Raw genomic sequence first — 26,660 nt, 5'->3', positions numbered from 1 at the left:
TATCTTTTTATTTACAATAATTACATTTACATAAATATCTCACATATGCGTCACCGTTACCACCACCAATCTTTACCGTCATCGCCACCATCAGTTGTCGGTATCACCATCACGACCGTTATTACCATCTGCGTCACATAACGCGAATATTAATTTACTAATTGTAAAAATCAAATTAAATATTTATATATCTACTTCTACTCTATCATAATTTGTATGTATTTTTGTTGAAAAATGATTAATCAATATAACTCATATGTTTAAAAATCAATCTAAAACATTAAAAAATTGACATGTGGATTTCATTAAATTTTTTATTTTAATCTTGTGTTCTGATTTTTTCACATGTCATTATTCAATAATTAAATTAATCATTAGACGTACAGTTTAATTTATCATTATTTTTTTATTTTTGTTTGTTACTTTTGTCCACCCAATGACCAGGCACACATAACTATGCTTCACTAGTCACTCGGAATTTCAGCGAAAATAATTCCCAAAAATAACACATTGACACATACAGACAAAAACCTATACATACACATCTTCTTCTCCAAAATTCCATTTCTGAAAATTCCACACGACACCATGGCGATCCGCCATCTCCTCACACTCTCCCGCCACTCTCACCGTCCAATCCGCTCTTACTCAACCGCTACAGCCACCGCACTCACCGGCGCGTCAGAGCCACGCGTCCCTCCATCACCACCACACCCTAACGAAATGATCTACGACCGTATCTCCGAGCAAGTGAAATCAAAGCTCAAAAAGCTCGAAAACCCTAACCCTAAGTTCCTAAAACACAATTCACCATATCCTGTAACAACCGATCACACATCGATTCTCAAATCACCTGAGACACGTGTCACCACGCTACCAAACGGTCTCCGTGTTGCCACGTCAGCTAACGGCGAGAATAAGACGGCCACGGTTGGTGTTTGGATCGATTCCGGGGCGAGATTTGAAGCTGAGGGAGCAAATGGTGTGGCGAATTTCGTCGAACATTTGGCGAAAAAAGGGGTAAGGAGTATTGGTGAAGAGATTGAGAATATGGGAGGGTGTTTGGATGGAAGTACAGGTAGAGAACAGACTAGTTTTTATGTGAAGTGTATGGGTAGTGATGTGAACAAAGGGGTGGGTATATTGTCTGAAATTTTGCAGAATTCTAGACTCGATGATCGGGTTATTGATCAAGAGCGATCCGAGATTCTTCGCCAAATCGGAAAGGTTTGTTTGGTTGTGGGTGTGTGTATATATATATATATTGTGCATTGTTTTGTTGATTATGTTTGATAGTACTTAGTGTGCTTATAGTTGAATTTTGGGTAAAGAAATGATGAATGTGTTTATTTGCGGGTTGTGTTGGTTAATAACCATAGAGTACTATTTTGCTGATTATGTTTATTATATGGTTGTTGGTTTATAGTTATCTTTGATGGTTAGTAGGAATGTTTGGTAATTGGTATGTTTATGGTTGGATTTGGGTAACGAAATGGTGAATGTTCCTGCCATATATAGGGTCGATGACATTGTGTTGGGCAGGCGGAACTCGGAAGTGGATAGAGGGGGAGAAATGTGTGTAGTGTGTGTTTTTCTAGGTGTGTAGTACGTGTTTTGTGTAGTTTTTGTTGGTTTATATATATGGAGATATAAGAAGGTATTTTGGTTAGAAGGATATGGAATACAAGGTTGAGATTAAACCAGCAATGGTCCAAGAGCTAGCATCCCTTTTTCTTAACTTAAGACCATAATTAGGGTCTCAAAATGCCAAAAGCTATATGTTTTATATGATAGTATAAAAGTATAGATGGCAAGATCGCCAACGTGTGGTAATTGCCTAATTGGTATACTTATTGTAATGTTTTGGTAAAGAAACAATGAATGTATTAAAATCTATATAAGAGATGTTTGGCGTTGTGGTTTGAAAGTTGAAAGTGATTATGCGATATGGAGTAATAAAAACCAAGATCATTGGTTGTAGGAAAATGTGCTGTAGAAGATAGTATTTGAATGTGCGTGCCAATCTATTACTACTTGTGATGTTGAGAATTCCCCTATTTCCTTATCTCTGCATCTTTTAGCAGTGGAAATGTAAGGTTCACTACTTAATACTTATTTGTCTATGTGAAAAGAGACGTTGAAGATGTTTTGGTCTATATAAGGAATTAAATAGTGTTTGGCATTGCGTTTTGAAAGTGATATGGAATCATCAAAACTGGATAATCAGGTGTAATGATATGCTCCACGGGAATTGGTGTTTGGAACTTTGGATGGGATTATCCTGTTTGAAGTTGAGATAATTAACCATTCCAGTGTTTGGCAGATATTGATTAGGTTAGGAATTAAGGATTTGCACATATAATATAAATACATTGAATAACCAAGAGCAGTTTGATGTATTAACTATCTTTGGATTGATTATTTAAAACTGATCATTTGAGTCCTAAATAATCAAGGATACAGAGGTACGAGCCTATAGAACAGATCCTGTTCAAGTAAGGTGGTGAGTCCTAAATAATCAGATAATCAGTATTAGTTTCACTATTATATTAAAACATTATGAACTGATTATCTGCGACATGATAATGCAATAATCATATACTCAGTTTGAATACTCAATCATAAATATCCCGATAGTGGAGGATAGCACCCATATACAGCGACGGCTTTTGCACTTGGCTTTAATGACCAATGAGTCCTGAGAGACTTGTAAGTTTTTAGGCTTCTTAAACTGACAAACTCTTCAGAACACTGTCATATGTATGATTTAAGCTCATGATTTTATAAAGGGCTATGAGATTATCTGATTATTTGCACAGATTATCTCTGCTTACCAAATCTGTATGATTATCATGAAAAGATGGTAGATGATCTAAGCAGTCATACAGAAATGCATTAATCATGTTGCAATGTTTTCAACTTTTCACCACATGTTCATGCACGTATACTCTGTATTTTGTTTGGCATCAGAGAAGAGGTCAGTTGAGTAGCACCATAGTCTTGTAAGCACTATAAACTGGTGTAGTGAATTTTTGTTGGGTAAAATGTCTTGAAATTTCTACAAGATCAGAATAAATTGGGATATAGTTGCATGTTTTGAAAGTCTTATGTTTACCAATAACATGGCTATAATGCCAATTATGTATCTACATGATTGATTATGGGGATTCAGATTAGCATGTGGTGGCAATTGAAGCACTAATATTGCTTTCCATTCTATAGGTTTGAAAGATTGAGCTAGAATAACTAATATGTACTGACGTTTATAGAAAGTTATTAATATGTGTGTGTGTCTGCGCACGCGCGAGTGCTCACACAAAAAGTCTGAATATCATAAGTGGTTGCGTCACATAGATGGTTTTATTGTAATGTAAATGTTGGGAAGATCTTATCCTTGATCGTTTCATGTATTCTTTAACAATAAACGTGCTACCCATATTTGGACAGCCTAAAAGAAAATTGAGACTATCATATAATGAAGGAAGACTTATAGTGTAAAATCAAGATCAAGGACAATGGTATTCTAATTGATAGCTGTAGGTGATCACTATTTGGTTTTTTTAGGCTTGTTTCATGGATTTGCAGTTTTTTCTGCTTTGCAGTTTTCTTTTTGATGTTAATCGTAATAGCTATTCATTTTAAATTTACAACTTTTTTCTACAGGCGAATGAACAGAGCGATGATGTAATCTTTAACCATTTGCACGCTACTGCTTTCCAATACACTCCTCTTGGTAGGACTGTTCTTGGACCTGCTGAAAACATTAAGAAGATAACAAAGAAGGATATCGAAGATTATGCTTCAACCAACTATGCTGCTCACAGAGTGGTACGTATCAACCTTTTGTGTCTTTGAGATCTTTATTGGTCAAACATTATTAATAACAGCTCAGTTATTTATACCAGTCTTCTTCTTGTTATACCTTCTGGTTTCTGGAGTTGGCACCATAATGATTATATGATCATTTGGTTCAGGTTATCTCTGCCTCTGGAGCTGTTAAACATGAGGATGTTGTGGAGCAGGTGAAGAAAACATTTACAAAATTGTCAGCCAATCCGATGACTACATCACAGTTAGTTGAAAAGGAGCCAGCCATATTCACTGGATCGGAGGTGTGTGTTATTTATATAGATTTTTATGGTCCAATGATGTATGGGTTGATATGATTTATGATTCTTCTTTCATGGTTAACTGGGCACAAGAAGAAAATTAGCCTTGAAAGAAACAGGTCAAATGGGGCCAAGGTGTATTTCACTTCATAAGTTTTCCCAATTAATTTTTTTCGCTAATTAGACAATTGGTGAAATAATATAGTGGCTTATAAGCATATTTGACAACCTTTCATCTAAGTATATTAAGGCCTAAACTTTTTCGGTGAAACCCAACCCAACATGTATAATATCAAGTGTTTGGACCAAACCTATTTTCACTCATTACATGCACTTTAGATATTTGAGTTGAAATCAACAGATCCGCATGAGGGATGACGACGCTCCTCTTGCACGTTTTGCTGTTGCATTCAATGGAGCATCATGGACTGATCCTGACTCATTGGCCTTGATGGTTATACAAGCTATGCTTGGGACGTGGAACGCATCCACATTAGCGGGCAAGCATTCGGGGTTGGTATACTCTTCCCTAGCTTTCTGATAAAAAGATCTTATTTATTTGTAATATGTATAACAGATATACATATTACAATACGTTAACAAATGTCCTGGCTTATAGTTCCTTTCATAATTGAAAGTGGGTTGCTTTCAGTTAATTTAACTCTGATGTGTCAACCAAGTTAGCCTGTTTTGACCCTAGTCAAAAGTGTCCTTTTGATTTGCTACCCAACTTTTGTGAATTGTGACCTGTCTATATTTCCCCACATCAACTGTTCCTTACCGACGAAGTATGTTTCTATAGTAACATAGATACATATATTCGGTATTTATCCCGGACTTGGTTGCCGAAACTTAATGACACTCTTTTAAAACTATCTACAGCTCACAGCTTGTGCAGATGGCGGCAATCAGTGAACTTGCTGAGACCATGATGGCTTTCAACATGAACTATAAAGACACAGGACTATTTGGTGTGTATGCTGTTGCTAAGGTCCGACTTCAAAACCTTTGAAGTTTATGATTAACTTTTGGCTGTAAAAGGCATTGATCTCTTGTTTAACCTTTTATGTAGCATTATCTAATGATCATATTTAAGAATGTAAGTGAATGTGTACTTTCTGATTACCAATTGCCGTTGCTCAATTTCTCGTGTTCTTTTTGTAGGCGGATTGTTTAGATGATTTGGCTTTTGCAATCATGCAAGAGATGACTAAACTGTGTTACCGAGTTGGGGATGACGATGTTACTCGTGCTCTAAATAAGGTAATAAGGGTTTTACACGTGCATTTACTTTATATTAGGAGGTAACACTCATAATTCGTTCTACTTATGAAGCGGTCAGTCGGATGATTTAATTATTATACTCAAAAGAAGAATGGGTCAAATGTTGGTGGAGTAGCCTAAACACTATTTTAAATGCAGTTGTCATACAACCTCTTAAATCACTTTATTCAAAGCTATGTGTTTTTACTGAATTATATGTTTCCATGCCTATGTAAATGACCAAAATACCCTTATTATTATTCTTTACCTCTAAGTCTGTGTCCTTAGATAAATTATATTCCTACATCATAATTTTTGAAAATAAGTTTTGACAAAAGTTTGTGGGTCAACCAAATCAACGTGTCAGTACCCGAACAAAAAATGGCCCTGTTTCAGTTTTAACCTTCTTTGAGCTATTGCCGAACCCGTCCATTTTGCCCTGTTCTGTTTCGCTTTTAAATCCTGTGTCTTGAGGTGGTCAATTCAATAAGAGTTCTGATGACAATTGTACTCGGTTGATGATCAGTTTAAAAGCTGTATGCTACATTAATGTTTAAATGTACCACTACCACCCAATAAGGTTTATAATGTTTAGCTGTTTATCTTGAGTCATAATTTATATTTAACTTTCATTTTCAATGTATTGCAGCTGAAATCTTCATTGCTTCTCCATCTGGATGGAACAACTGCAACTGCTGATGACATTGGACGCCAGGTACAGCTGAAGCAGAATATTTGTTTGTTCGACATTTTTTTTGTTTTGGATTTTAGTGTTTTAAATTTACATCACCTCTTTGGAATTGGTGAAATTTTAGCTTCATAATCAACAAAAAAAACTTTGTATGATTATCAGTTTTACATTTTTCATCTTATCTACTCTTAAGTTGATGCCAATGAACTCTTATAGCTGACTTTTTTTTTGTTGTTGTAGCTACTTTCTTATGGCCGAAGAATTCCATTTGCTGAGTTATTTGCTAGAATAGATGCTATTAATGCTGCCACCATCAAACGTGTGGCCAACAGATTCATATTTGATCAGGTAACTGAGGAATAATCACCAGTATATACTTTTTTGATTTTTTTTATTAAGATGATAATGTTTTTTTTGTAAAGCTTTACAATTCTTAATTACACAAATACACAAATTGGAGGAAATTTACTGTTTAGAAAGATTTAGTAATCGAGTATTGGATGTTGCAGGACATTGCAATAGCAGCATCTGGACCAGTGAAACTATTGCCAGACTATAATTGGTTCCGTCGTAGGACTTACATGCTCCGTTACTAGAAGCTTCATTTTTCTTTCATTCCTATCTCTTAGAACCCCCCGATGCAAGGCTTGTGGGTAAGAGAGAATCATATGATTTTGACAAAGCATGGTTTATTTCTGGCTGAGAATAAAACTAGGGTTTTTTGTATAGCCTCGCTCTCTCTGTATAACTTGTATACCAAATTTACAACCGAGTGCATGCAGTGTTTTTACTGCCACTTTAAACTGAACATAATTCACAAATCGATAATTGGTTTGGCCGTGGTTTAGTTTTGCCACTTTTAACTGAGAAATGAAGTTTACCTTTTTGGTTTTCTGCATTATGATCATGTGTACATCATCTGATGAAGGCTGTGTTATTCGGACTGAAGCTCTAAATTGAAAATAATTATGGAGAATGGTCTTCAACTAATCTTGCAAGTTATTGTCAACCATGTATATGGGTTAATCTAATCTAACTGAAGCATATGAAGTATTATCATGTTTTCTTTGGTTTATGATGGTGTGATAAGGAATCTTATTTTGTCGGTAGAGATTTTAGGTTCAAAACTCACATAATCATATGCAATTTATTTTGAGGGTAGCCAGGATTTTAGTTGGTAACTATCATGGGGATACTCGGTGCCCGAGTCAAAGGGACTAGTCAGTTGTCATCTTTGGGTAATTCGAACGGGAAAACTTTTTACATTAATGTTTATAATTGGTTTCATTTATGTACGAGTTAAAAAGATAAATGGTTTAAGGTTGTTGTCATTTACATACGAGTTAAAAAGAAAAGAAAAATGGTTTAAGGTTGTTTTCATTTACATACGAGTTAAAAAGAAAAATGATTGACAGGCTTCAAAATATGGCCAAGATTATCAAATTTACTTTTGATTTTCCGGCACTATGAGGTTGAGGATAAAATGGTTGAATTAAGAAAGGTTAAGAGAACCCGAAAATGCTAAATTAAAATTAGCTGACCAAGTACGGTTTTTTAGAACGTTCACCATAAAAAGGAAGGATTTTATGCTAATCTAGTAATCTATTCGACTACCCTTTTGTTGCTCTATTTTTCAAATAAAAAGAACACACATTTTTGTTCATCCACAAAATTATACAGATGTGTCTTTTCAAAAACTCTGATATATTGGATTTTACTTACATAATCAAAAAGTAATTGTAAAGAAAACATGATATAACATGAGCTACTAAAATGACAAAAAATTGATATGTCATACACTTGAAACGAAAAATAAATATTACAATATATGATAAATTATGTTTGTAGCATCTATGATATTAATCCCTCAAATTCTTTTTAATTAAAGTTGTACATCTTCGCACCCTTTAGGAAAAAAAGAATATGGTAAATATTTTAGGTTTTTTTTATGTCGTTACGGATTCGTGGTAGACGATCTTTTCTTGAAAAAGAATATGGGTGTAGCAAGAGAAAATATGATAGCGTGGAAGTAATGTGAAAAAATAAATGAGCGTGGTATCAATTTTGGGATACCATTTCCCCCCCTTACGAAAGTCATACCAATTGCGTCAATATGTCACTTGTCTTGTTGTCTAAAAATAAACATTAGCTTGAAATACTAGTTTAATGTTGAAGTATGGGAGATGATATTAGTACCATCTAATTTAATAAATCTACCATATACATGCATTATTTACTTGTACAGTATGCTGTTTCATTTGTACAATGCGATAACTTAATCAAAATCCATGGTACGAATATCAATTATCATGAAATGTTACCCAAATAAAGAACACAAAACCTTTAGTGGTAAAGTGAGTTGGGCATTAATCATGAGTATCCAGGCTTTACATATTCTTGTTTTGCCTTTTACATGTGGTTTGCAATCATGTTTATATATTTTTATATAACTTAATTAACTATTGTATATGCCTTGAGCTTGGAATATATTTTTGGACTATTCTTTTCATATGATTGGATTTAAAGATGCAAACATATCGTAACATTTGTTATCTGTTTTTAAGTTATTATTCGTGGGTCATTTAAAGAAACATAGCTCAAGGATTATGTTTGTATTTTATTATAACTCTCACAATGGATTCATTTTAGCTCGTCCATGGCTCGTTCCTTGTTGAAGACTAGTCCACACCACTAGGTGTGACTAGTCCTTGACTAGATCTTGGCTCACTCATCTCTCCAAGTACTAATGAAATAAATGGTGTAAAGTGAAATAAATAGTTAGATATAAGTGTAAAGTGAAATAAATGGTGGGTCCTAAACTAGTCCTAGAATTATGGGTGTTTTGAGGGATGAATCCTTGGTTAGTCCTTGTGCTGATGTGAATCTGATATGGTGTTGACAAAACTAATCCTTGGAGGATGAGTGTCTGGCTCTTACATGGACCAAAAGTTATATAAAGTTATATAGTGGATATCAATCCCTAAACATAAGAGTTAGTTATGTTCAATATGTAACTCAGTTAATAATATAGTTATGATTAACAAAATCATAAAATAAAATAATATATGAAGGATGGGAATATAAGGCTGTTAGGTAGCTAAGCTTAGGTATGAAAAACTCACATATTGTTTTTTTAATTCATAAAATTCATGGGGGCCCAAACATTTATTCATTAATCAAGAAAATTAAAAAATTTGTATGTGAAGGGTTCCACACCTAAGCTTAGGTGTCAGACAGCCTTATATTCACTTTTCCTAATATATATAAATATATATATTATATATAGAGAGAGAAAGGGAAGTGAATATGTAGGACAACACCACCCAACTTAGGTGAAAAAACCCTCACATCTTGATTTTTTATTCTATAAAAATCAGGGGGGCCACCATTTATTCATTAATATTAAAATATTAATATGTAAGAGGTTTTTTACTCAACTTAGGTGTGTGACAACCACACACTCATTTTTGCCTACACACACACACACACACACACATATATATATATATATATATATGTGGGGGAAGGAAATATGAGGATGTTAGGCATCTAAGTTGGGTGAAAAACCTCTCACATATCCTTTTTTAAATCATAAAAATCATGGGGGGCCAAACATTTATTCAAAAAATATTAAAATATTGGTACGTGAGGGGTTTTTCACCCAAGTTGGGTGCATAACAGCCTCATACTCACTTTTATATATATACATATATATTGAGGGAAAGAAATATGAGGTTGTTAGACACATAAGTTGAATAAAAACCTATCACATACATTTTTTTAAACCATAAAAATCATGTGGGGGGAACATTTATTTAAAATATTAAAATATTGGTATGTATGGGGCTTTTATCTAAGTTGAATACATAACAACCCCATATTCACTTTTCTCATATATATATAATATTTACATATAGTTATGAAAATAAAAGAATTACTATAAAGACTTTTTAAAAAACTATTATCATTTGCTTTTAAACAATCCTCATTTTTTGAAAAACTAATCCTAGCCATCGTTTTTAAAACATATCAATTTTCTTTTAAATTATTAAGAAAACTTTATCTCGAGTGTTCTAACATTAATTATAGTAAGTAAGTAAGTAAGTGCGTCTTTCACGGGTTTTGGGTCCCAATACCGTCTTAGACGGTGTTTGGGGGAGGTTGAGATGTAGACAGTCTTACCCCTACCTAAGGTAGAGAGGCTGCTTTCATGTTCTACTATAGGTAGAAAAGGCCCTCCAGCCTTGTTGGGCACGAGGATCGAACCCTTGACCTCTGTCTCCAGAGGCAAGGGCTCCAACCACTGTTCTAACATTAATTATATTAATAAAAAAAGTAGACTTTATCTGTGTCGCAGTGGGAAACCTCGGTCCTACGGGTGCAAAACCCCCCACTGCGCTGCAGTGGGTTTGGACAATTCCCACTGCGGCGCAATGGGATCTTTCTGGTCCAGAACTGGGCAGAAATCAGCAAGTTAACACTTGAACAAACTTCAAACTATACAATTCACTTGACCAACTTTCATAAACTCATTTTCTAGAAATTCCAACAACTATATAGACACATTTTAAAACTTAATTACAACATCAACTTGTTTAAAGATCTCATAAACACCATCAATGGGTTATTTACCCATTTTGACACTATTTTCATCCAACATACAACTATACAAACTTCCAAAAGCATTAAACTTGATCGTTTACAGAATTTTAACAAAAGTATGACCTTCAAAACTAAATGTACCAAGAGCCATGAGGGGAGGGATTACTAAGCCTCTAACCAAAAGTTTGTCATTCATCCATGAATGACCTAAATACCTCCAGTCTTGCAAAACGCTTTACTTCTAACACTTCAAGCTTTAATCAACAATTAGTTCCTTCTTCCGAAACTACCTATAAAAGATAAATAACTAAAATATAAGTAAAGGCTTAGTGAATATACTTGCATACATTTATGAACACGAAGGAGGGCAAAGTACAAGGACTATTACATGTAACCTATGACACCGTCATGCCACATTTACATGCTCACCTTGCACACTAAACGCTATACATGGATCCATATAAGCTAAACAATCATAACAATGACTACTATCGGGATTCTTAGGCCCCGGAGGTTCTTAGGCCTCATAACAAGTCAACTATCAGGATTCCTAGGCCCTGGAGGTTCTTAGGCCTCATAAACACTATGCAACAAAATGGGCTTACGCCAAATCAATTACCACACATGGATAAACAAGCTTCAACATAATGTGGTCAATTGACCCAACGTATACATAAAGGTATGCAAATATACTCACCTCTTCCACAACTTGGACAATGACTTAATAAAAAGATAAAGCACACAACAAGCTTTAACCTATGATCATAACATACAATGTATAAGCTTACATTCACAACTTGACTAGCTCAAACTAGTCATACTCGATCACTAGCCTTTCTAAACCCAAACCCAACCCATTTGTCATTGAGTTTCTTTTATATTCAACAATAACACTAGGTAGTTCAACCTACCATTTTCATCAACTTTTCAATAACTAGTAAAAACTCATCTTTTCTCATAAACTAGAATTATCACATTAGCTTATCAATTTCTTAGCCAAACTCAATACATAACTCAATGACAAACTAGGTTATCTAAGGAATTAGGGAAAAATCATTCATAAATCAATTTCTAACAAAACCCCCAAATTTGGGTTACTCCAAGAACCTTAATTTAAAAAGAAAGATGAAAACTAAGTTAGGGGAAATCAATACCTCAACAATAATAACCTAATTCAAGATTTTAATTTGGAAATTCTTCTTCCCCTCTTTTCTCTTTGAAATTTGGCCACCACCACCTTCCACCACAAACTCTAACTTTTCAATTTCTTATATAATTGGAGATGATTAATGGTATTTTTCTTGGATGAATTACTAGGAAATGTTTGATTGCATGGAAGAGTTAGGATTAATCTTTGAAAAATGATAAGAGAAGGTTTGAGAAGAAGAGGATTGAGTGAGTGGAAGCATGACTCACAAGGAAGAGAGTTGGCTGGCACAACATGCCACATGGGCTTGCCACGCCCCTGACTAAAATTTGTGGGTATTTTACCCGCTATCCGCTAAAGTTCAACTAAATTAACCCCATAACCAAAATAAAATACTAGGAAATTAATTTAATGTCAAAACTATAAAAATGAGTTAATTTCTTTTACCTTAAAATCTTTGGAGTGTTACAATATAATAAGAAAATAGCCCCCATGTTAGAAGTTGTATAGGAGAAATGACTAAAATACATTTAATGAATATATAACATTATTAATACTTTTTCTTTTAAAATATCTCCATTAAACCTTTATATCAATTATTTTGACATCAATTATCTACATCACTTGACACCGTCACTACCACCAACAACCGTCCCCCACCACACCGTTGTCGTCACGAAAACCGTCACATTGCGCCATTAACAAAAATATTAATAATTATTTTTGTTTTTATTTTTTTATTTATTTTTGAAAATAGACAAATGACACACCACACAAGGGTGGAAAAGTGCGAAGGCAGTCATGCACAATTATTCCCCACAAACAAATTTACTGCTATATTTAATCACTCTCAATTATTACTTCAAAAACTTCCCTTTTTGTTCTTTATCTGTCATTCTTTCATTCATTCATTTAGATCCATCTCTTCCCACTTTTCAAAACCCAAAATCCTCACATTACTATGTCTATATCTCTATAACTATACACATAATCAAACTGTCAAAAAAACCCAGCAAATTACTCACCTTTTTAAAATCCTCAAATTCCAAAATTTCAGCTGCATTGCAATCTGGTAATTTTCTCAAAGACCCTTTTCATATCTTGCTAATTTAGGAGTAAATTTAAGTGCTTTATTACTACTATGTACTGTTTGGATCAGATCTGTCTCAATTATGTAAAAAATTTGCTGTAATTTATATGTGTTTTGTTTATTTCTTGATTGTGGGTGTAATTTTTATAATATGATTTCAGGTTGATCTGAAGATTTTGAACCTCACATTTAGGTTACTTAATTTGGAAAGATTTTAGTGTTTAGATTTGGAAATATGATGCCATGATGATGATGATACTGTGATTGTGATGGTATTTTCTCTTAAATAGATTGATATATCGAAATTCGCTTAGATTGGTTTAGCTGGCATTTGGCGCGGTGTCAACATTACTCTGCAACTATTAGTTTGTGGGTTGAAATCTCGGTGTGGTGTGTTATGATAGGCTGACATTTTGGTATTTGGTGTATAAGTGAAATTCAATTAGTCCTTTGATACTAGTGGTGTTAGCCTGCTAAGTCTGATAGGTAGAAGAGCGTTGAGCAGTTTCAGTATGAGAAGACCTTTGTTTAATAAATTTTCTGTTATTTTCGGGCCTAGACCCCCGTGGAGTTGGCTGCTTCTGTGTTGCGTTAGTGTTCTTGCACTAATTGTTGTGTTAAGCTCATCTTCTTTTACCTCATTTGAGTCGGTTACTTTTAGTATAAAGTCGGACATATATACGAATTATAGAAGGTTAAAGGAGCAAACAGCGAGTGATTATTTGGAGTTAACAAATTTGTCTTCTGGACTTGATAATTTGGAGGTTGGGATATGTGGCAAGGAAAGAGAACATTATGTTCCTTGCTATAATGTTTCTGAAAATTTGTTAACGGGGTTTAAAGATGGTGAGGAGTTTGATCGGCATTGTGAATTATCACAAGACCATGAAGAGTGTTTGGTTCGTCCTCCAAAAGATTATAAAACTCCCCTGAGTTGGCCCGTTGGTAGAGATGTAATATGGAATGCAAATGTCAGAATTAGCAAAGATCAGTTTCTTTCTTCCGGGAGCATGACAAAAAGGTGATTCCCTACTTTTTAGTTGAATAAACAAATTTAAACCAGGACGTCTTTATGTTTATGATGAATGCTATACATATTTACTTTGTAAAACAATGACTACCATTTGATGTGCTTCCCTCGAATGTTTATTTAGGTTAATGCTATTGGAAGAGAATCAAATTTCTTTTCACTCAGATGACGGGTTACTCTTTGATGGTGTTAAAGAATACTCCCATCAAGTTGCAGAAATGATCGGATTGGGCAGTGATGCCGAATTTCTTCAAGCTGGTGTAAGTGCCAGCTGAAACTCCCTGTATTCATCTTGATTCAATTTGTTGTAAACTTCATTACATCAGCTTTCTTCAACATTTCGTTTATCATGTTTAATCACACATTTTGCTAATGCACCTTATATCAGTATCACACATTGTGCTTAATTTACTTTCTATATCACACAATGTGTTTAATTTACTTCTATATTGACACAGGTACGCACCGTGCTTGATATCGGTTGTGGGTTTGGTAGCTTTGGGGCTCATTTACTCTCACTGAAACTAATGGCTGTGTGTATGGCTGCATATGAGCTAACAGGAAGTCAGGTTCAGTTATCTCTTGAAAGAGGTCTTCCAGCAGTTATTGGCAATTTCATATCAAGGAAACTTCCATTTCCGTCATTGTCATATGACATGGTTCATTGTGCACAATGTGGCATCTTATGGGACCAAAAAGGTAGTAGTTATGTTTAATACTCGTACTGTTTATTAGATAGCATAATCCCTAAAAAATGTGTATCCAGACGTCCCCATATTATGAAAGTTAGCTGTTTAGATTTTGCATACAGTATAAGATCATTGTACCTATATTGATGTTTGATTTATGTGACCAGTATTTTCCGTCTCTAACAGTATATTCCCCTTTCAGATGGAATATTTCTTATTGAAGTTGATCGGATACTGAAGCCCGGAGGCTACTTTGTTTTACACGGAACCTCATTAAGTACAAAGCAAGGAAGCATGGCCAGCCCCATCGAAAAATTCACTGAGAAGATCTGCTGGACACTAATAGCTCAACAAGAAGAAACTTTCGTATGGCAGAAAACAATTGATGCCCAATGCTACTCTTCTGGGTGAGGCTTATAGCATAGTTGTTTGCCACAGGTGGCTTGGTTTGCGTTTTAATTATATTAGTATGATGTTCTTTGCTCATCATGTAAACATGCGGAACTGCAAAGTTTCATATTATTTTTAACTACTGTTCTAAGGGACTAGTTTTAGAGATCAATAAATACAATTACCCAATTAAAGGGCCTTTGTCCTAGCGGTTTTGACGTGACCCAACAAACAAGAGGTTGTGGACTCTATTCCTACTTGTGCAACTGTGTGTATATCAGTATATGTGGTGATGGTGTGTACATATTTGACATCCAAAATAAATAATACTCGTAATACAGAATCAGTAATCTTCACTCAATATTGAAAATGTCTGACTAATCATTATAAATGTTCTAGCTAAACGATTACTTTTTTCTTTCCAGATTTCAAACAAAGATAGATGACATTTTTATGTAATAATCATTTGCTTCTGAATTGCAGCAAACAGGGTGTGATTCCACTATGTGCTCATGAGGGTATTCAATCGTATTATCAGCCACTTGCATCCTGTATAGAAGGAACTAACAGCAAACGTTGGGTCCCTGTTCAGAACAGGTCTTCTAGTTTTCAAATAAGCCCTGCTGATCTGGAAATTCATGGAAAGTATTGTTCTCATGCACTGTATATTTCCCCTGTATTCCATTTTAAAAGCAATGCTTTTCCATTTTTGGCAAAGATCCATTCCAAATTTCCAATACTGGTACTTGTATATCCATGGGTAATCATTACAGTATATTAATGAGAGCATTTAGAAGAAGCTTCTAAATACGGATATTAATATACTGTGAGTTATGGAGCTTTTAGTAATTTGACTAATGATATAACCAGAGGTGGAAGCATGAGCTGGTTGTGCCGGTTGGGTAACAGCATAAAAAGTATTTATTATAGAAAATGTAATATTTAATGTGGTTTAAAACGGGGGTATGCTTCACAATTCGTTTTAATGTACCATTAGGAAAACTATAATTATTAAATTGTTAATCTAATTTTCTAACAAAGAAATTTAAGATGTTTTAAACATTTTAAATATGGTTCAGTTCACTTTTGTGTCATATAGACCTCATCTGACCTGTTACATCTTAACCATGTTTGTAGAGTTGACCCACTTGCCTACAGGGGTATAATATATAACCCGAATTAACACATCTATGTAAATGGCTTGAAATCCCTCTCTAATGTTGAAACTTTGTCATTGAACACTATGCCTAGTAATATGTTGCATTCCATTTGAGATGGACGGTACATTTATTTGTTTATAAGTTATTAGCATCCTTGAGTTTTCAGACTGACTGATATATTTCTATGCTTACAGAAATTCGGCAGGATGAATTCTATGAGGACTTGGAGTCTTCTCGTTTAGCTCTGAGAAATTATTGGTCATTGCTTACTCCCTTGATATTTTCTGATCACCCCAAAAGGCCCGGGGATGAAGATCCATTACCTCCATATAATATGATACGGAATGTGATGGACATGAATGCACGTTACGGGGGTTTTAATTCTGCATTTTTAGAAGCAGGAAAGTCTGTGTGGGTGATGAATGTAGTGCCTCTTGGGACTCGGAATACACTCCCATTTATACTTGATCAAGGTTTTGCTGGTGTTTTGCATGACTGGTAAGGATATTATGATTGATTGCAATCTATTGAGAAAGCTTAGAGGTGGCTAGACCCCGTGGGGTTAGTTAGGCAGATTGGTTATCAAGTCAAAACAGTTTCAGATTGAGACAAGTCATGTTTTTGTAGCTGTTCAAAATGTACTCGTTGGCTGATAGATCATAATTGGTTGGGTTGATCTGCAAACATGTGTCCATCTTTTTTAATTATCATGCATATTAGTGAATACAAAAAGTGTGGATTAAATTCTTTGAATAAAATGACTTAGAAGGTTATTTGAACTAAAAATATAATTTTAGAGATTTTCAATCTATTTGAGCCGTTTCATTTGGCTACTTCTTTATTACTTGACCCATTTAAGATGAAACACAACCCAAATAAATCAATTATGTAAATTTTGAACTTCTTACCTAGTTTAGTAATGGGTAAGTCAGACTGTAGTATCTTCAGTTGGAAGGGAAGGGAGGGGGGGGATATAGTTGTTGAGACTTGTGAGGTATCCACAGACATGCATTGCTGTCAATTTTTGTATATCAAGATTACCCCCTTCAACACTAGTTCCTTTGGTGAAGTTAGTCTTTGACAGGTCACATAGATTTTATGTAAACTTCCGGCAAATTTCTTCCAATAGTGCTAAAGATAAGGAAATGTTTGTTGAAAAAAACTGACTTTTAAAATAGGTTGTAATGGTGATTCTGTGCAAATATTCTGTTTTAGTCTGGAATATGTCTGAAGAAAAAAAAGTTGCTGTTTTAATAGGCCGAGAGGATAACTAATGAATCCATGATTTACTTTCTATTGGAACATAGGTGTGAACCCTTTCCCACTTATCCACGGACGTATGACATGGTTCATGCGAATGGGCTCCTCTCGAACCTTATTACAGAGGGTTGCAGCATGAAAAGGTTACTTTTGGAGATGGATCGTATTCTACGGCCGGAGGTATCTATTTATCTTCTATCGATTATATTGTTAAATAGGGATGGGTCTAGTGGGTTGTGTATCAGATCAACTTGAGTAGCTTTTGGTACAGAGCTGGTCAATCCATGAAGACCTTTTTTTTCTTTCAAAAAGTTAAAAGGCTTCATGCTTTGAAAAGAATCGACTAATTGTAGAAACCATAGTCATCATAATAGTCTATATCTTTAATGAACCAGTTTAGGAGATTTATTGCATTAAAAATACACTTAGAAAAACTTTCAACTCACTTGACCCATTAGAGATAATCATAATAACTCAAATTAACCCAATCATCTATAGAAATTGGTACCTCTAATTATACAATATAGCTCTCCATGCACTGATACATATACTATATAATTTACTGAACCCCAACTCAAAATTTGTTTATGTTTTCAGGGTTGGGTTGTTCTTTCAGACAAGTTGGTTCCTATAGAGAAGGCACGAATGATTGCTACTCAGATACGATGGGAAGCAAGAGTAATTGATCTTGATAATGGTAGTGACCAAAGACTACTTGTTTGCCAAAAGCCATTTCTAAGAAAATGAATACAGGTCCCCCACCTTCCCATTCTACAAAACCTCCGTAACTGCAAAATAGGATCCCATCTATACACACATCCAGGCGTGCATACATACATAGATAAAAATTTCTCAAGTCTCAACTTGATAATCTAAGCACAGTGTATAAGTGATGAAGTTCCAAGATACAAAGAAACGCGAGCATTTGCAAGATGTAGATTACAGAAAATTTTTGTTACCACATAGTTTGAGGTCTTTTTGAAATATTCCCAAGGAATTGCAGCCATTTGGTACGCCCATATGTTTCGCCTTTCATTCCCTATTTTTTTGTTCATTTTTGTAATTGAAACTACATTTTGTACCAAAACAACATGATATGTCAAGAAAAATATGCGTGAAATAGATTACAGCACAACCTTCAAATCTTATGTTCTTTGAGTTATTCAGATAGTTACATGACAAGTTGATATGTGTATTAAATTTGCTGTAATAATATTATCCATAACAGCAAATGTCAAATATAAAAAGTTTATTTTAGTATATAGAAGATAGAAAGTGTGAAGCTAGCAATGTGTATCAGCTTATATATGCTTTTCGGATCGTTTTATTGTCTATTTATAATTGTTATTAACAAGTTAATATTGTCTATTTATGTATGCTATATAATAATAAGATTAATAGAATACAAAGTAGAATTTCGGTTGAATATATGAAAATAGGCATGAGCACGAGTCAAAACCCGACACAACACGTGTAAACTCGTGACCCGGCAAAGTAACAAAATTGAACCCGTGATCCGGCCCGTTACTTTTTTTTGGGTGGGTCGGGCGGGCTTGGCTTGGTTCTCAGGGCGACATTTGTTCTTCACTTGTCAAAATCCGGGCCGACCCCCTCTTGACGCGAAAAATGGGATCCCTTTGGGATTTTCCAGTCGGTTGTAAGACGCCTTAAACGAACAGTAGGTTTGGATGTCACTGCTCAGCTTGATGGAACAATCTTCCCCACCCGTTGTTAAAAAAAAAAATCCGGGTCGACCCAGCGGAGCAACAAAATCAAACTTATGACCCAACTGTTATCCTGTCGGGGTTCGGGTCGGGTTTGGGTAGGTCTGGGCAGGGTCGCGGACTTTCGGATCATATGTTCTATCCCCATATCAGAACAAATGAATGTTATTTAGTTGAAAAAACTTAGAATGTGTAGGAAAGGTTTATTGTATCAAGCTTACAATTTATTATTATTGATTGTTATGTTGTTAAAAAAATATATAAAATAAAAAATATTGATTTAGTTATTATTTCATTAGGTGACAAGTTTATATTTAAAATGGGTGTCACATGAGCGCTTAAAAGTTTTGAGTTCACACACATAAGAACACCCCGAATGTAGCTTGTATTGCTCCGTATTCGACTTCATATATGGTCCACACCATTGGGTGTGGGCCGTATTCGGCTATATTCACAAGTGTATTGGGTTGCTCCGTGGTGGGCAATACAGAGGAGGAAAGCGATTTTTTTTAAAACTATTTTCTTCTCTAAAATATGTACATATATAGAAATATGTGTGTGGGGGGGGGGGGGGGGGGGATCTGGTCGTCTGTTTCGTTTTTCCGATTTGTGTGTTTGTGTGGTGGAAGTCCAGATGCAGCTAGATGTTAAAGACAACATATATATATATGTGGAGATGTGAATATAAGGCTGTTAGGTACCTAAGCTTAGATGGCGGACACTCACATATTAATTTTTTAAACCATAAAAATCATGGGCCCCCAGACATTTATTCATTAAACAATAAATAATAAAATATTAGGATGTGAGGGGTTCCACACCTAAGCTTATGTGTCGGACAACCTTATATATATATACATACAATAGAGGTCAAATGAGAAGGTACCTTAAGCCTTAATGAGAGAATAGTGAGAATGTTCATTTTTGATTTTTTTTTCACTTGTTTTTTAAACTTTCTTCATTTTTTTCACTTTTTTCATTCTTTCTTTAATTAATTTATTCCATATAAAATTTTTTTAAAATATTTAAAAAATATTTTTTTTTCAAAGGGCGTAGCCCGTAAGCTATAGGCGAAGCCCGTTAGGTAGATCACCTCATCACCGATCACCCCCTATGACGTATCACCCTCTTTGACCTATCACTCCTACTAGCTACTCCTTATTAATATCCTTAAGGGCGAAGCCCGTACCGTATGCTTACATGTATAACTCACTAACACGGGTATATATATTATATATATGGGGGATGTGAATATAAGGTTGTCGGGTATCTAATCTTAGGTGTGGAACACTCACATATTATTTTTTAATCCATAAAAATCATGGGACCCCATTCATTTATTCATTAAAAAAGAAATAATAAAATATTAGTATGTGAGGGGTTAGGTGTCAGACAACCTTATATTCCCTTTTCCCTATATCTCTAAATATATATAAAAGATAAACCTTAAATCAAAAATAGAGAAGTTTGGACCTTTGGATAAAGTTTAACTTTTAATTAGAACCATTAGATCAAAATGCTGATGTCATATACCTTTTTTAACTTTTTAGATTTAATTTTTATTTAATAAATTTAAATAATAATTATTTCCTTATATAAATTTGTAGACAAAATAATTATTGTTATTTAATGATACAATTATGGAAACTAATATCATTTACGTCATATTTAAAATTTCATGTTTTAATGTAATACGTTTTTATTAAATTATAAGTTCTAGAATTTTTATCATATGACGTAAATAAATAAATATAAGTTATAAACATTTAGTTTTACGTCATTAGTATCTTATTATATTTAATTCAACGTTTTGAAAACCAAATCAAATGTTAAACCGACCTTCTTACCATTTCACTGTTCGGAATGGTCAGATCAATCGAGCCGGATTAAAAAACCGGATAATATAATATAATATGTATACACACACACACTAGATTACGTCGGTGCAATGCACAGATTGACATACTTTTCAATAATTATTCAACTAATTTTATGTTATTAAATAACTAGTAAACTATGATATTTATATATCAAAAGAATATTGTATGAAAATCGCAAAGATATTATGAATAGATTAGCACAATATACGATGTATAGATTGATAATAAAATTTGCTTAATAATTTTAGTGGATAACTAAATTATTCAACGAAAACGTTAAAGTACAAACACAATGACAATGCAGACATACTCGGATGCATGAAAGATATCCAAACAAAACGGAAACCTTACATAACGAGATCTTTAACAAAGACGTATCCATTTTTCAATGGTGTGATCACTTTAAACAGGAATTTTAACGACCACTAGTTTAACTTCATGTTTTTTAGTGGTTTAATTACTATCGGCATAAATATTTATCAACTTATGATATTATATAAATTTAACATGTTATTCATTATATATGTTTCCCGCGTATTACGCGGGTAATAATTTAGTATATATATCATAGTAAAACCGGACAAGATTTTGTAGAATTACCATCAAACTAGCCTTTTAATGTACACTATTTAATCTGGATCTCATTAACATTGTTTACCTTAACTTTTTCCATACGAAATGGGCGCTATTATGTTGGATATCCGATAATTCAAACTCAATCCAACGGTTGAGATTTAGTCTTGCCTTTCCTTAACTTGTTCGATGCTTAACCACCTTATATAAAGCCCAACCCACCCTTTTCTCTCTTCTTTCTGGTCTTTAATTCCCTTGTAATCCCCCCATACTAATCTTTTTTTTTTTTTTTTTGTTAAATCATAATTCCAATTATCCTATTTTGTGAATTGTGAATCAAACAACCAAAAATGTCCAACGAAAAAGAGCGTGAAAACCATGTTTATTTGGCCAAACTCGCCGAACAAGCTGAGCGTTACGACGGTATATATACATACCAACTTATTACCTACCCTCTAATTAACTTTACGTTTATTATTTGTATCTGGCTTTTTAACGTTTTTCAATAGATTAATGTGATGTGTGATATATATCATTTGTCATTAGATCGGTTTATAGAGAATGTAGTTTTGATATTTATCATAGGATCCCTATAGATGCGTTTGCATCACAAATTACTTGATGTGTATAATGGATTCGATCGTGTGTATTTATCTGTTTATGATCATTTACACGAGATTTGTTTTGTGTAATCTATGGTTCATCCAAATTTATAGAAATGATTGATACGCTTCATTGGTAATTGAACAATGTTATGTCTATCTTTGTTATTGTATACAAATTAATTATCACGAAGGCTTTCCAATTTTAAAACAAATAAATTTGTACATTTTTCATTGAGATATCGTACATTGTGGTGCATGAAGTAATGTGTGTGGTAATGTGGTATACAGATCGCCTCCCAATTCCTACACACAAAGTCTTGATTGAATTTATGTCTTCCATTTTGTAACCAAGCACCCTTTTATCATTTCAGTGCCGTATATTAATTAACATAATCGATACAAAACACATATTGAAAAAAAACCGACAGACTCATCTAAGTATCAAAGACGGCGTGTTGGTGACCAACACAATTGTTTGTCTTCACTTGCAATGTCACATTGGGCTAATACTAGGTGAAAATATTATAACTGATGGTTATAAGTGTTTAATTCGTCAATATATTGAGTATTAATGTCTGAAAGGAAACAACATGATTTATTAACTTGATATTACAGAAATGGTTGAAAGTATGAAGAGTGTTGCAAAACTTAATGTGGAACTTACTGTGGAAGAGCGAAACCTGCTGTCAGTTGGATACAAGAATGTGATAGGGGCACGTAGGGCCTCATGGCGTATTATGTCATCAATTGAACAAAAGGAGGAATCAAAAGGAAATGAAAGCTATGTCAATCTGATCAAGGGCTATCGCAAAAAAGTCGAAGATGAGCTTGCCAAGATTTGCAATGATATTCTTGATATCATTGATAAGCATCTTGTACCCTCTTCGGGATCAGGAGAAGCTACTGTTTTTTACTACAAAATGTAAGTCCTCTTTTGCCTACACCTTAAGTACATCAATATATATAATCTTTTCGTGCACTCGTTGATTGATGAATAGGGCTTCCAGTTATGGTGTCATATTTTTGAAAATCGTATTTGAAATTGACTCTATGTGCTACATTGCTCAGATAGTCAGATATGAGATATCCTTATTGAACTTTATGACCTATTGAAACATTCTTTCCTCAAAACTGTGCTTCTTATGTTGTGTTCTTATATTGACAAATTAAGGAAAGGTGACTATTTCCGATATCTTGCTGAGTTCAAAACAGACGAAGAAAGAAAGGAAGCTGCAGATCAATCATTGAAGGGCTATGAGGCATGCCTTTTTTCTTTATATATGCTATTAAGATGAAAAATTACATGTTATTTCCTTAAGCAGCTAATATATGTTAGTTGACATTTTGGTTAATATCTTTCCATTGTAGGCTGCTTCTGCTTCTGCAAATACAGAACTCCCTTCAACCCATCCAATCCGTCTCGGACTAGCTCTCAATTTCTCAGTTTTCTACTATGAGATTATGAACTCTCCTGAGAAGTAAATTCTATTGTCTTTTTCTTTCTTACTCAAGAGCTGGACAATTAATGAGATTCTAAACTATTGTATCATGTGAATTAAATTACAGGGCTTGCCATTTGGCTAAACAAGCTTTTGATGAGGCGATTGCTGAGTTGGACACCTTAAGTGAGGAATCATACAAAGACAGCACCTTGATCATGCAGCTGTTGAGAGATAACCTCACTCTCTGGACCTCTGATTTGCCCGAGGAAGGAGGTACTGCATTGCCTTAATTTAACTATAATTCTTATATATTCGAACGTAACTTCATTGTAGAAAGGAAACTAAATTATAGAGTTTAGCTACTAAATAAGTGAGGTGACGTGTAGACGACAATATTTAGCCATACACAAAAATTTCATGCTTCACATGGTAGACAGTTGTACAATGTGCAACGTACTACTTGTAGTTATTTTGTGTGGCTAAGTCTTGGGCCATTCTGCATTCTCAGATATGTATGATGCAGAGTGACCCATAATTTACAAACCCTGTGTTTAATTATGGGAAATGATATTGCTACAACAAAAATTAGATATCCACAACAATACCTGCATCATTCAGTTATATTCTGAACATTATAATTTGTACGTTTATTGTAGGTGGCTAAATTCTGTTGTATGAATATCACTTCTCTTTAATTATATCCAAAAATGTGAAATATCTAAGCTGGAACTACAGTATTGAGTATTGTTAGCCTAATTTGACATGTTTGTTGATTACATTTTATCTGCATGAGAAATATTGAATGTTGTTAAAGTCTTAATCACATATCTAAGATACACCTTATTAATATAGCTTAATGGAAGTCTATATAGGATACAACATTTTGTATAGATATATAATGAATAATTGAATTGCTATCGTTATCTACAGGAGAGGAAAACCCCAAGACCGAAGAGACGAAACCTCTTTTAGCAGATCAGGTTAGTTCCATAAATTTGTTTTAGCGCGTGTTCATCATAAGCTTTTTGTTTGTAAAACATAATACCTAAAACCAAACTGTTTTGCAGCAGAAGCAGTGATGATTAAAGGAAGATTTGAAGTTTTTAATCAAGTTATTTTGTGTTGCAAAAGAATGTGGTATGTTTTTATTATTATTTATATATAAGAGAAATGGGAATTAATATCTCCTATTAATTAGGCTCCAACGTTGATCCAGATTGAACTGCAAGGTTTTTTTGGTCATGTTTTTTAAGTGTAGTTTTGTTGAACTCTGTTCCTGATGATGTTGTTTACCCTTTACACCATATTGTTCCATTTATCGTGTTCATTTCTGAGGGTAGTTTTATGTTAGAACCTCACTAGATAAATATATATTTTGGAATGACCATAGAAAATATTTGAAAATGGTCATCTTAGGCACTTAGGCCTAGGCCACATCCATCTAGATCAAACTTCAAAGCCTCGTATTTAACTAGATAACCTACACAAGGAAAAACATCATCCGTTTATACATGTCTAAATACATATTAATATAAAATAAAATTTTGATGGTTGTAAAGAATAAATTCAATGTTACTAAATCCAGACTAGGCCTTGCAAAATTGAGCCTAAAAAATATTTCTCATTTGGTTTGTTTCCTAAAAATATAATTAATGTGATTAAAATAATCAAGGGCGACCAAGGTAATTAACTTGTAGGCGTTTAAGACGAAGATACCTTTTCATAATGTATGCTATTAGCCTATTTTCTATAACAAATTATTTTTCTGGTTTACGATACAATTTTAAACTAAATCTTTAAAGGGTTTTGTTAAACAAAGTTTGTACACTTACCAGGGTGACATTTAATATGAAAATGTACAATCTTTTTATGCACGTTAAGTGAAGCTTAAGGCTTCTTTTATCATTTTCCATCTTTAAATGCAGTTTGATACCTATGTCCTTTTAACATTTGCAAAATTTTGTCTTTTTTTTTCTCTTTTGATGCTTAAAGTAAGAAATACATCTAAAAAAATAATATTCTCTAGCCTAACAACCGTGACTTTTATTCCATATGCAATATGAACAAAACACAATCGTATATTTTTTTTGATATAATTTCTGGGATAGTGTATATAAGAAATAAAATGGAACCATATATAGAGTTATATGTGGGATAGTGTAGAAGAATAGATTAGCATTCAATCTTTTTCAAAACTATTTTATTATAATATTAATTGATAAAAGATCTGCCTTCAATCCCTTCATCATATCTATGCAAGATTATCTCTAAACAAAGTTTTGACTAATTATAAAAACTAATGATATTATTTTTATTGAAAACTTTTTAAAAACTAAATCTTTTTAATAGTCAAATTTAAATAGGTCCCCTTAATTAAAAACTTTTTTATGTATTTTTTCCATTTTTTTAGCACATACAAAAAAAAAAAGTCTGCATCATATAATACGGTACATTTATATGATAGCATATATTTTTTTATGTTTCATGTGAGGATCATTTACACCATATTATAAAATTGATGGATATCTTAAATTTTATAATTAAAAAAAAAACTAAAAATTTGATAAGTCATTAATGTGTAATCTTCTTATAGATCAATTTGAATTCAGTTTTATTTTTTATGATAAATTATTTAATTTAAATATTAAAAATATAGTATTTTTTCAATAATTAAATTTAAAGTGAAAGAATTATTTGAAAACATTACTGCTAGTTGGCGAAGCTAAACCCGTTACTCTTAATTTTGACTTTAGGGTAAAACTATGCAATTCCGGTGAGTATATTTTTAAGGGAAATAAAAGTTAACTTTTAAAATAAAATTTTAAGGGAAATGATAAATCTTCTTATAGAATGGTCTGATAAGTCTCTTAACTTTTAGATTAAGACATGTGTCAAAATTAGGAGGTAAGATTAAAAAAGATAATTAGTGGAGAACACATGTCACCTTCTTATACCTTTAAGAGGATTTTTAGGCTAATCTTTTAGAGAATTTATCATTTTTCTTA

At 33.5% G+C, this 26,660-nt stretch overlaps 3 protein-coding genes across 3 annotated transcripts; all 3 read left to right on the top strand.

Annotated features, from left to right (window-relative positions):
• Nucleotides 1-486: 486 nt before the first annotated feature.
• Nucleotides 487-6,964, top strand: LOC122595460 (probable mitochondrial-processing peptidase subunit beta, mitochondrial). Its single transcript, XM_043767823.1, has 9 exons — nucleotides 487-1,227; nucleotides 3,664-3,828; nucleotides 3,975-4,112; nucleotides 4,471-4,622; nucleotides 4,992-5,100; nucleotides 5,274-5,372; nucleotides 6,022-6,087; nucleotides 6,304-6,411; nucleotides 6,573-6,964. The coding sequence occupies exons 1-9, from the start codon at nucleotides 589-591 to the stop codon at nucleotides 6,657-6,659; spliced, it is 1,563 nt and encodes a 520-aa protein (XP_043623758.1). The 5' UTR covers nucleotides 487-588; the 3' UTR covers nucleotides 6,660-6,964.
• Nucleotides 6,965-12,751: 5,787 nt separating this feature from the next.
• On the top strand, nucleotides 12,752-18,579 carry LOC122595966 (probable methyltransferase PMT5). Its single transcript, XM_043768452.1, has 9 exons — nucleotides 12,752-12,884; nucleotides 13,064-13,923; nucleotides 14,057-14,192; nucleotides 14,391-14,631; nucleotides 14,824-15,028; nucleotides 15,495-15,652; nucleotides 16,366-16,669; nucleotides 17,479-17,611; nucleotides 18,029-18,579. Exons 2-9 carry the CDS (start codon nucleotides 13,415-13,417, stop codon nucleotides 18,176-18,178), a joined length of 1,836 nt encoding a protein of 611 aa, XP_043624387.1. The 5' UTR covers nucleotides 12,752-12,884; nucleotides 13,064-13,414; the 3' UTR covers nucleotides 18,179-18,579.
• A 3,364-nt stretch (nucleotides 18,580-21,943) lies between these two features.
• Nucleotides 21,944-24,752, top strand: LOC122595523 (14-3-3-like protein GF14 iota). The gene is made up of 7 exons (XM_043767891.1): nucleotides 21,944-22,031; nucleotides 22,829-23,135; nucleotides 23,385-23,472; nucleotides 23,582-23,691; nucleotides 23,780-23,928; nucleotides 24,586-24,635; nucleotides 24,723-24,752. Exons 1-7 carry the CDS (start codon nucleotides 21,959-21,961, stop codon nucleotides 24,732-24,734), a joined length of 789 nt encoding a protein of 262 aa, XP_043623826.1. The 5' UTR covers nucleotides 21,944-21,958; the 3' UTR covers nucleotides 24,735-24,752.
• The last annotated feature ends 1,908 nt before the right edge of the window (nucleotides 24,753-26,660 follow it).

This window comes from Erigeron canadensis, chromosome 4 (genome assembly GCF_010389155.1).
Source record: "Erigeron canadensis isolate Cc75 chromosome 4, C_canadensis_v1, whole genome shotgun sequence".
NCBI classification, from domain to species: domain Eukaryota; kingdom Viridiplantae; phylum Streptophyta; class Magnoliopsida; order Asterales; family Asteraceae; genus Erigeron; species Erigeron canadensis.
Note: the sequence above shows the minus strand (reverse complement) of the source record. Positions and strands in the feature narration are given on the sequence as shown.

What these genes read in the sequence shown, in the direction of transcription:
- LOC122595460 (XM_043767823.1), top strand. Translation starts at nt 589, where the DNA reads ATGGCGATCCGCCATCTCCTCACACTCTCCCGCCACTCTCACCGTCCA. An exon ending in TTCTTCGCCAAATCGGAAAG is followed by an intron (nt 1,228 to 3,663) that starts GTTTGTTTGGTT and finishes TTTTTTCTACAG; the next exon opens with GCGAATGAACAGAGCGATGA. An exon ending in GTGTGTATGCTGTTGCTAAG is followed by an intron (nt 5,101 to 5,273) that starts GTCCGACTTCAA and finishes TTCTTTTTGTAG; the next exon opens with GCGGATTGTTTAGATGATTT.
- LOC122595966 (XM_043768452.1), top strand. Translation starts at nt 13,415, where the DNA reads ATGAGAAGACCTTTGTTTAATAAATTTTCTGTTATTTTCGGGCCTAGA. An exon ending in CATCTTATGGGACCAAAAAG is followed by an intron (nt 14,632 to 14,823) that starts GTAGTAGTTATG and finishes TTCCCCTTTCAG; the next exon opens with ATGGAATATTTCTTATTGAA. An exon ending in ATCGTATTCTACGGCCGGAG is followed by an intron (nt 17,612 to 18,028) that starts GTATCTATTTAT and finishes TTATGTTTTCAG; the next exon opens with GGTTGGGTTGTTCTTTCAGA.
- LOC122595523 (XM_043767891.1), top strand. Translation starts at nt 21,959, where the DNA reads ATGTCCAACGAAAAAGAGCGTGAAAACCATGTTTATTTGGCCAAACTC. An exon ending in AATCATTGAAGGGCTATGAG is followed by an intron (nt 23,473 to 23,581) that starts GCATGCCTTTTT and finishes TTTCCATTGTAG; the next exon opens with GCTGCTTCTGCTTCTGCAAA. An exon ending in ATTATGAACTCTCCTGAGAA is followed by an intron (nt 23,692 to 23,779) that starts GTAAATTCTATT and finishes ATTAAATTACAG; the next exon opens with GGCTTGCCATTTGGCTAAAC.